Here is an 11,582-nt window from a genome sequence, read left to right on the forward strand (position 1 = left end):
ATATATTACAAAAGCTCATATGTAGTAATGTGTATCTTTAAGAATATACAAATTAATCTTTTAAAATAGTTTTATTTCCTATAAAGTCAGGAATACCAGTACCAAAACATGATGTTCATCCTTGTAACTTTCACTTTCCAAGTAATTACCATTTGAGTAAAAACATGTATCCCAAATACCAAACATTCTTCTGTTAACTCTAAAATATATGTTATCATCAACCTATCAATAAATCATAAACTGTTCACAACCCATAACTCAATTCACTTTCCATTGAAAATACTATATAAATGACATAAAATTTCCAAGTTAGTTCATAAATGCCTATTCAGCCCATAATCTCATTGAACTACAATATAAAAAAAAAATTGATTTTAAAAAGAAAACAAAGTCTTCCACTGTTCTCCTATACATGAAAATAAGCCAAGGGGAAATTTATTTTAACAGGCCAAGTTTATATTTATCACAAGCAAGGATTTCTAAACAGGAGAGTGACATGAGCAGAAAGCACTTTGCAGAGTTAAAGAGTGCTGTACTGCAAAGTGAATGGCTGTTTTGGGAGATTAAAAATGAATAAACAAACAAATCTAAGCCACAAAAGGATGAGCATGTCCTTAAGAAAGATACATATGATTAAAGGGATGGTCAACAGATTGAGAATAAGAACACAGCCACTCCTAACCACATTCTCTCACCTTCAACCAGATTATGCCCTCACTACTCATCTTATGAGATCCTGTTTCAAAGCAAAAGGAAAAACAAATTCAGAAAGTTGTATGTTATTCTACATAGCTCACTACTAACAGAATGTACTTAAATCAGTGTGAACCACCTAACTGCACTAATGTATCATAAGTAACATTAACACCTTATAGCATCTCATTTTTAAGCTTTGCCTTAGTGGATCATCAAAACAGTTTTAGGTATTAGAAATTTCTAAAGAAAGACATTTAACTTCCATCACATTATTTTTTTTCTAGCTGAATGTATATATTTAACAAAGTTCATGAATGGAAAAAACAGTGTTCCATTAAAAAAATCCTTAACTGTTTAATGTAAGTAATTTAACCTTGGTAAAGATGAGAACACTAGAATGAACTCTGTTTATCACCCAGTAGGGAATTAAATCAGTACTCATCTGGCCAAGCAATATAATTATAACCAGAGGTCTAGAACAGCACCTAAGATTTTCTCACCTTGGATACCATCTCCCCAAATAATTCAAATTATTGCAGAAAAACGCAACTTTAAATTTTTGAAAGGTCTACCACTTAACACTCAAATGTGTTACAACACAACTCCTCTAAAACTTGATTAAAAATGTGTCATTACTTTCTGTTTCAAAATTACCTACCCAAATCCCTCTTATCTTTTGATCCATACTTTGATTGCTCAATTGTAGCACATCTTGTTCTGGTGAGCATATACAGTTTTTTTCCTGTTTTAAAAAAGTTCAGAACAATTTAATGATCATGAAATAGAAGGCAGTACTATTAGATTTAAAATTGGGCAAAAGCCTTGCATTGTCACTTCTATGACAGTTCGCCAAGGTGCAAAAAACTCACAAAATTTTTCCTCTATTAAGTATATCTACGATCATAAATACTTTGCATTGTGACCTAGCCCCATTTTCATTAGTATTTCTGGCTATAAAACTCCAAGTCAATTTTTTTCCCAATATAAGCAGAGTGAAGGCATTCATTTGATAATCTACATTCTCTAATCTGAATATGAAATCCAAGCAATGAAAACAGTTGCCTAGAATTTTTGCTAGCTTTCTTACATAATCATTTCGACCTTTTCCCAAAATTCAACGAAGTATTGTAATATAGAATGTCATCAAAATAATGTAAAAACCCTAGATACATTACTTCTAAGTTCTCTATTATGCAACATATAATTTTCCATTGAAAATTTTTTCTCTCAAAAATAAAAGATGAGTAAACAGGCATGTGATTATTCTAGTTACTGCTGAAAATGTAATTACTTCTTCAGTATTAATAACATAAGTACTCTTTAAGTGACATAATTTATAATTGCCTTTGATGACCAGTATTATAGATAGGTAAGTTAATTAGATATCTTGTAGGCAATTAGACAGGGCCCCCCTCAAAGTGCCAGGCTTCAAGGAGCCAACACAGGGAGGAGCCAACATGGAGAACAATTGAGACACATCTACTGGTTAGTGTTACAAAAAAGAAAAGAGGTGCTACTTCCCCTAGAGACAGATAGCAGTGACTGATATCCTAAATAGGAAATTCCTTGCATATGACTTGCTTTCCTATTTGATCCCTATTTAATCAATTATTAGCTGGGTGACTGTAATCGTAATCTTATCTGTTGGACATGGGTTTGTCCCACTTCTTGCCCACCTTGTAATTTTCTTTTTGTTGTTGTTGTTCTTTTTGGGGGGTACCAGGGATCAAACTCAGGTCCTTGAGCTTGTGAGGTAGGCTCCAGAACCACGGAACTAAATCCCCGGCCCTTCACCTTGTAATTTTCCATTGGGTCTTGTAGTTTTGTCCCATTCTGTACCTGCCTCACCTGATGCCTTTGCCATACAAAATAACTTTGAAATGTGCAATAGTTGGACAACCCATTTTCCGATCCCCCTTCTGTCTCTCTTAGATAGATGCTTTCTCACAATAAATTCTCCCTACTCTTAACCTCTGTTGTTCTAGAATTCATTCTCCAATTTAGCAGAACATGAATTCATGTTCTGGATATTTAGCAGATTTGGGAGTTACACCTATTCCCCCTATATATCAACAGGATATGTATTTATAAAAATTTCCCTGTAAGTATTAAATATGATTTCCAAAAAATATTATTTCTAGTCACCAAAAAGAAACTTATTTCCTTCTAAAAGAGACAGTCAATCGTTTATAGTTATGTTTCATGTTTTATCAACAAAGATCAAGCTTTTGGAAGGCTGCAGCAGGAGGAACTCAAGCCCAAAGCCAGCCTGGGCAATTTAGTAACTCCCTGCCTCAAAATTTTAAGAATTTAAAGGACTGAGGGTGCAACTCAGTGTGAGAACCTAGGTTCAATCCCTAGAAATGCAAGAAAACAAAAAACTTTTAAAAGTATATGTATTTAGTGTTAAACAGATTTTTATTTAAAAATATGGATGTTTTAATAGGACTGCACAGATAATGTTTAGTTACCATGACTTTATTCATTTTTTAGCTTTAGTTGTAAAAGATTTTATATTTGTAAAAGAAAAGAAAAGAAAGAAAAAAATTGGCCAAAAATCAAAGTATGTCATGTTTGAAAGAATTTAGTTAAACTATCATAATTTTCAAACGACAATCTATTTCAAATAACTAAAAAAATGTACAGAATGTTTTCGTTTAAATCTGCAACAATCTCTTGAAAACTTCCTCACAGTCTGACCATTCCTTCTCCACAGATTCATCCAGCACTTTTCCCAGTTATTTCAAGAGAAGACTGCATTTAAATACATATTCATTTGTAACTATCTTCTGTCTTTCCAATCTACACCTAAGTCTTAACTTGTTCTTCCAAGAGTTAAAAATGAAACTTCATTTCTTCTCTACAACAAATATATTGTAATTTGGAGAATATTTTAAAAATATCGGCTGAATATAAAAATTATTCAACACAGAATTATAACACTAAATTTAGTGAATCAAGACTACTTCATAAAGACAACCTAACTTCTTAGAACTTTATAAAACATGGTACAAATGTGTTAAAAGGAAAACTGTTGCTCCATCACTTCTAGTTTAATACTATCATTGTTCAATCATCACATTAAATTGTGACTAGCTTGCTTCTCAATAATTTGAAATCAATTTCATGGACACTATCCTAGTAAGTATCCTAGATAGAAAAAACATTTTATAGCGACAGAACCACAACAGCAAGCAATTTACTCAACATGGCCATCAAGACAGAATCAGAAGCTTTGTTCCTCTACCTCTTATTTCAAGTAGAAAATAAAATCAGTGAATATATTTCAAGAGATACACAAGGAAAAAAAATTTAACTATGAGCAAATGAAACATTTATTTTTCCCTCCATAACGTATTCACTATTCCTCAACAGAAGTTTGGAATGGTGTTAACACTTAAGCAGTATTTTCTCTTTGCACAGCAAAATACACTTTCCTTTTGCTTATAACTAATTTTCTCCTTTGTCACAGACTACACCATTTTCATGTCACAAAATATACTGTAACAAAGTATAATGAATTTGAAACTATGCCAATAAAATCTTTTTACCTCAACTAGAACACAAAACTGTGCTAAACTGTGTTATTCACTTTAATCAGTTGCCTTCAAATTATCCTTTTCTTCTTTTACTCCCTGTTTCTTTTCCCACCTCCAAGTCTCAGAACCTTGAAAGAAAGGAGATATTATTCTTAAATACTAAATCCTCCACCTTCCTTTTCACTAACTTCTTCCAACAAACTTTTCAACCTTATTCCCTTTCATTACTCTTCAAAGTCTTCATTTTCTACACTATCAACAAAAATAACTCCACAAGTATTTTTTGATGTTCAAGCAAATAACTTCAAAATAATAGTACTTGTCAGATATACACCTCTGAATGCTAGAAACATACTTGGACAAACCTGGAGACCAGAGGAAAAAAAGGAGGCAGATCCTGAACTAATGTTTTTAAGACCAGAATAAATTAGACTAAGAAGAGAAAGGTTAGAAGGGGTTCCTGACCGACCAGCAAGTGTATGAGAACTTCAAATCATTCTATATTGTTATTACAGTGTAAAATAGGACGAGAAAACAGCAGAAAATGAGGGTGGAGACAGAGATGGGGCAGAGTCACAGTTTGTCTTGAACTGGACATAAATAATAGAGTCTGTCTCATATACATAAAATTTCTGTCACCCACTACCTGTGGGTTATGTTCTCAATTGTGTAACACAGGAGTATATGGGTTTTTCTGGGTTGTTTCTCCATTCTGACCAGGTCTATAAACAAAATCAGAAATTCTCTTTGAATACATATCAGTAATTAAACTGCTCAAATCCACAATGCTTATATGGTATCTTATCTTGAGGGGGAGCCGAGCATGAATCCAGCGACTTTGCTGGCAAAACACTCACTTTACCACTGAGCTACACCCTTGGCCCTATAGTATAGTTCTAAAAACCACAATAAGATATGCAAGTTAACTGTGAGTATATTATTAGAGACTCTAAGCTATATTAGGACAGAGTACTCATATCATGAGGAAAAACTACAGTCCTATATAAAATATTCCATATATATTTATGTGTGTATCTGTGTAAGTTCCCAAAATATCTTGCTTTTCTTTTTTTTTTTTTTTTTTTTTTTTTTCCTATTTTTTTTTTTTTTTTGACACTGGGAATTGAACCCAGGATGATCTTGTGCTTTCCAGGCAGGTGCAGTGCCATTGAGCTACATCCCCAGTCCTCCCAAGCTTTATTTTGTATTTTCTGTTTTGTTCAGGGAGAAAGATTTTGTTACATGGTAAAAATCCTTTTGCCCAAAACTTTATTTGAAAGAGTGGAAAAGGAAAAGGAAATTTCACTAAATGGTAAACCTATCAGTAACTAGAAACAGCATTTTATCTTAAAAAGTAATGAGGCCTCTAGCAGCACTTAAAAGTCAAAAAACAAATGACTATGCATACCTAAAACTCTACTTTTTATAAATACCTGTTATTCCATCTTTCAAAGCAATGAAAACTGTATGAAGTACTTATCAAAGGATATATAACTTAAGAAAAATCCTTTACCTTGAATTCTGAATTAGAATAATGTGATTAGTAAAAATATATGCTATTTCAACCACGTTAAAAAGAATCGAAGCTAAATTTTATTTTCTTGTTTTCCATATCTGCTTAAGCAAAGTCAGTATATTATCAATAAAAATTTTCAGTACATGTCTATTAAAATATTAAGAAAAAAGAAAACTTACTTGTATCTGCTTGGCTTCCCACACTGATATATCTATCATTGCCAGGAAGTGCTGTTTGATAATAAGTTGTCTCCTCCTGTTGAGGGGTCTTAGCATTCTTCGCGGTAAGGAAAGCTACTGCTAATTCCAAGTTTCCATTACTATCCTTCAAATATCAAGACAGGAATATTCAATGCTTTGGATTAATTCTATACATTTTCACAAAATTTATTCGATTTTCTTCATAATAATACTTTATAAGAAACACTTTGATTTGAAGTTATTCTATATGTAACTAACGGGAGAATATAAATTCATTACATACAATGTATTCTATCTTAATAGAAACTTTTATTAATTAAAACTGCAAATATAATGTAAAATTCAATTCTCTAATTTCTTAGTTTCCCATCCACTTAATATGACTCAATCACAAACATACCTTTTAAAAAATGTATAAACTAAGATTTTTTTCTGGAACTCAGCATAGAAAGAGTAAAATCATTATTTAATACAGTACTTCTGCAAAAAAGGATAGTAAAAGTCTCTATGCTCTAAATACTGAATGCATATTTGAGGGAAAATTACGAAAAATGTCAGGACTAATAGGAAGAAAATAGCAAAAGGTTTTAAAGCTTGTCAATAGTATAGAGAGCCACAGAAAGCACCTAGACAAAAATACTGTACCGATGTTTATAAAGATGACAATCCTACTAAAATTTATACAAAACTTTTATTTCTCATCAAAAGCACAACTAGGCAAAATATTCTAACATTCATTAAGAAGGAATAATACCAGAGTGAATAAGGATTTTTTAAGCAAAAAAAGGCTTGTAAATTTATATTTAAATTTATATATAATATTTACAAATATTTACAATATTTAAATTTATATTATGTTATATAGTTGTAAATTTATATTGTCTACATTATTAATGGTAAATAAAATATAATACTAGCTCTAAAACAACTAAGTGAAACAATGCAAGAAACCCAGACATTAATAATAATTTCCTCTGTAATAAAAGGCCAGGACAAAAAAGGCCCTACAATATTCAGCATACAGAGGAGTATGAAAGGAGGCCAATGGAGGGTTCTGAACAGGAATGCCACGGTAAGATTTAGAGGATTATTTTCCCTGAAAGTTAAGAATACACAACTAGACAAAAAGGGCAGAATCCGAGAGGACATTACTGCACAACATTAAATGTAGACCCTAAGAGGAGGATCAGGATGATTCTAAGATTTGAAGCTTAAGATTTGAAGCTAAAAGAATGGAGTCCCCAAAACCCATCTTTATTCTAATTCTAGGAATTAGGAAACAGTGAGGAAAAAAATAGTTAAAAGTACAGTTTGCAAAGCATCACTGCTTTAAAATGTTGTCTTCTTGGTCATTATAAGAATCTTAAATGATTCACTCAAAACATAGGTGAATGGTTTGAATCTACAATATTCCCTAAAGACCATGTGCTAACAGCTTCACTGAGTTTTTGGAAGGGGGCTGTATCAACTGGGTGCTAACTTCACAGGTATGATTAATCCAGTGACAAATTCATAATTTGATGTCATCACTGGTAAGTGATGAAAATTTAGGAGGCGGGACCTAAGTAAAAGGAATAGCTCATGGGCATGTCCTCTGTCTGTCTGTCTGTCTCTCTCTCTCCTCCCTGCCCTTTCCTTTCTAGCTGCCATGAAGTGAGCAGCTTTCCTCCCAACTGTGCTTCAGCCATGATGTTTCCACCTGTCCACAGGCCTACAAGCAATGGAGCTGGTTTACTATGAACTAAAATCTCTTAAACCACAAACCAAAATAAATTCAGCCAAGAATGGTGGCACATGCCTGTGATCCCAGCACCTTGGGAAGCTTAGGCAAGAAAACAGCAATTTTGAGGAATTTAGTGACTTCATGAGGCCCTGTCTCAAAGTAAAAACTAAAGAAAGGTTTGGAGATATATCTGGATTCAATCCCCAACACCACAGATAAATAAAGAAATAAACCACTCCACCTTTAAGTTATTTTTCTCAAGTATTTTATCCCAACAAAGCTAACACAATGGGTATAAAACATTTTTAGGTAAGTGAACTAATCATAACATAAATCACAATGAGGATGGATAATATTTATTGAGCATTCACTATGTGCCAAGAAATGTGGTAATTATTTTTATAACTATTTCATATAATAAAAATAAATAGAGCAAAAATTTCACAACTTGAAGGTCATTTACTTTGTAGGGCTAAAAGCAAATTCCCAAATTAAAAGTGTTGAAATCAACCAGGGACACTGTGCTTCCCAAAAGTAAACTTCTTTTCTGAATATTACTGATAATCAACTCATTACACAATGTGAATCCATGATCAGCAACAATTAAGGTTTAAGCATACGGCTTTTCCGCAGTCATTATAACTGAAACAGATATTTGGAAAAAACAAAAAGACCAGTGTTCACAAAAATTCAAAAGAAATGTGGATATCACTTAATTTGATCTATACTTCTGAAGTTTTAAAAAAGCAAAGTGAGTTCTCCAAATTTACACTGGCAAAGTGATAGGCTACAGCTTCATACTTTGTGATACAATGGGGAAGGCACTTTCTGCAAATAGACACAAAATGATTTTAGTCATGATGTTGATCAGAATCAAGGACTGGCAATAACCAAAATGTCATCATTATAAAAAGTTGAGGTACTACACTTCTGTTTCTTCTCCAGTGGCTTTATAATTACTGCAACAATGTCCTAGACAGTATTACTTCATCATCTTCCTTCTGAAGAAGTAAGGTAAAACAAAACTTCTAGTAAAAGGAGGAGACAGAAAGTTGGTGTAGCAACTAGGATCAGGCTGCTGAGGTTTCTATTCCAAGCTCCAGTACATACTGGCTGTGTGATCTTGGGAGAGTTAATTTTACTTCTGTTTCCCCATCTTTAAAAAGGGGTTTAAAATAATATTTATTTCAGAGTTATTATGATGAGTTAGCCTCCATAAAGCACTTAAAATAGTCCCTATTATTACTGTTTAATAAATGCTAGATATAATCATGATGCTTTTGATTACAGTCACCTCCAAGATAAATTATGTCTACAAAGAACTTTTGGTTCAGGATCAGGAATTACATAATTAACTTTGGCTCATGACTTAAACTGCAAAAGATTGAAGCCACATATAAGACTATAAAAATAAAAATGCCATAGTGCTTTTAGCTTTTAATAGCAAATATACAAATAGGTTTATAATATGGGTCTGTTGAGTACCTTGTGTTTGTTTGATCTTTCTCACTGTGAATTACCCATGTCATTTGACTCATCTTAGCATATGTGTGGAAATGCAAGTGTATCTAAGATAAAAGGAAAATGATGCACTTTATTTATTACATATACTACTAAGGTTTGAAGTTGAATATTCTTAAAGTTTAATTAGTTACATGGAAGAAACTTGTATTTCTTCTTGGAAGGAAAAAATGTAAGTTTCTGATTCTGTAGTAATTTTCTACATTTCCCTCCTCCTCCACCTGCTTCCCTAACTCACCTCATGTTTAATTTCATTTTAAAATCTAAAATCACAGCTTTTGAGTAAAATCATCCATTAGCATTAAGATTCACATTCCACCCTTCTGCAAGAACAGCATGTCATAAAGAAAGAGGTGTAACGCTGCAAATTCAGTCAGTGGTTCCGCTGCCTGCCTCGCAAGTGCAAGGTCCTGAGTTCGATCCCTGGCTCCCCTCCAAAAAAGAATACTAAGAAAGAGGTGTTTTCCTAGGTATCATGAAACACTGCCCTGCTGAATGTTAATAGCACCAAACTGTACCATATTAAGGGAAGTTCTCACTTCACAGAAGTCCATTCAACTATCCGACTACTACTACATGATACACCTAAAAAACTCAACTTTCAAATATAGTATACACAAGGATACACTGCAAACTCTATGAGATAAAAACAAAGGGCCATACCTTCAAAGCTTGTTGCAGTATCTGGGTGTCATTAATCCCAGTAATTTCTCTTAGTTGATTCAAAAATGTTTGCTGGTGCTAGAGGAAAGAAAAAAATCATGACAGTATGAACTTCAAAAATGTGTAAGAAAAAAATAAAGTATTTTTTATTTAAGTAAAAAATAGAACGAGATATCAAACAAACTTAATTCTTTAGAATAAATGAACTGTGAGATAGAAAGCCCTTACTCCATCCTCACGTTTCTTTTTTTTTGAGACAGGCTCTCACTATGCAGTTGAGATTGACCTGGAACTCACTATGTAGTAGCCCAGGCTGGTCTCGAGCTCACAGCAATCCTCCTGCCTCAGCCTCCCAAGTGCTGGAATTACAGGCATGTGCCACCACACCCAGCCATCCTCACGCTTCTAAAGCTGAAATTACACATCACTGCCAAAGAAGTCTCCCTGAATTAACAGTTTTGACCTATTTTTTATGCATTCATTTATGCCTCCAAGAAGAAAAGGAGTAAAGTACATGATGGTTAAACCGCAGGAGAACAGCTGTGATATTTGAAAAATAGGTGGTTTAACAGGGCATATACAATGCAGATAATTACATAAGAGTCCTAAAATCTATTTAAGAGGGGAAAAAAGATCATTTCTCCAGTCGAACGTTATTTCATGGACTCCTCCTCCATCATCTTGTGCAAGTTCAAGGTTGGGTAAAGGGAAGGGCAAAGAATAAAAATAATGTCTGCCTAATGAATCTACCATCTGTAATGCGCCCCACTGCGAGACTTCTACTTTCTGCCTCACTGAGCAGAGTGAAGTTACATGACACTCATAGCTGCAGGTCAAAGATGAATTTTCAGACAGGCAAAAAGCTGCCTTGAAAATGAAATCAAGGTTCTGCTAATTTTTAAAAAAGAAAAAAAAAACTCAAGAATGCTGATATTTACCAACATTGCTAGTATATACAACACTGATGGCATCTACCATACCATCAAACAACTTCATTTCCATAAAAATCTCACTAAAGAGCTGAGGTCTATCCAATAATAAATACATAAGCAGTCACATAAAATGCCAGAATGAAACAGCCAAATTTACAGGGCTGAAATAGGAAAAGCAAAATTCTCTTTAAACTTATTAACTTTTCATCTTTCATTTTGAAAATTACCAAAAACTAACAAAGGAATCATGGTTAGGTTAGGAAATATCCAAAATTATGAACTAAAGACATATAGTATTGCAGTAATTCTTTTTATCTAATTCAATGTTTTCATTTAACAAATAAAACATACTTCAAAAACTTCATAAACCTGTTTGCAATCCTGCTACCAGCAAACCAAACACCATTCTTAACGTAAAATGTTGTTTCAATTTCTCATTATTCAATTGTGGATCTGGGAGAAAATACTGCATATTCCCAGGAATATAGTCAATTGTGCAAATATTGATGGCTAAGATGTATAATGCTGTAAAAATGGAAATAATGCATGTGTTCTTCCAGCAAGGAAAAGAGTTCTCAAACTAATGTGTATAAGAATGAGCAGGTAAATTTGTTTAACGGTATAGATTCCCAGATCCTACCTATGGAGATTGTGGTTCCAGGGATCAGTACAACATCTCAAATAATTTAGATATATGGAACTAGAAACAGTTTGAATTAAGCAGACAGCTATATTTCAAACAATGAATATACATTATATAGCATATTACCTTTATAAAATCATATGACGCTA

The 11,582-nt window shown here is 33.1% G+C and overlaps 1 protein-coding gene across 6 annotated transcripts in view; it reads right to left on the bottom strand.

Moving 5' to 3' along the window:
- Usp25 (ubiquitin specific peptidase 25) overlaps positions 1–9,936 on the bottom strand; it is a 111,712-nt gene extending 101,776 nt beyond the window's left edge. For 3 of the 6 annotated variants that reach the window (XM_033768157.1, XM_033768156.1, XM_033768155.1), the window contains exons 1-2: positions 9,859–9,936; positions 5,931–6,075 (exon numbers count right to left, since the gene is read on the bottom strand). Coding sequence is in view for 3 of the 6 variants with exons in the window: in XM_033768154.1 (XP_033624045.1) it covers positions 1,355–1,424 (70 nt within the window). In the remaining 3 variants the exon portion in view is untranslated. Of the gene's footprint in view, positions 1–1,354; positions 1,439–5,930; positions 6,076–9,858 lie in introns of those variants that run through there. The other 3 variants (XM_010645660.3, XM_010645662.3, XM_033768154.1) reach the window with 2 other exon arrangements.
- Positions 9,937–11,582: the final 1,646 nt, after the last annotated feature.

Source organism: Fukomys damarensis, unplaced genomic scaffold (genome assembly GCF_012274545.1).
Source record: "Fukomys damarensis isolate Sample0158 unplaced genomic scaffold, DMR_v1.0_HiC HiC_scaffold_24, whole genome shotgun sequence".
Classification (NCBI taxonomy): Eukaryota; Metazoa; Chordata; class Mammalia; order Rodentia; family Bathyergidae; genus Fukomys; species Fukomys damarensis.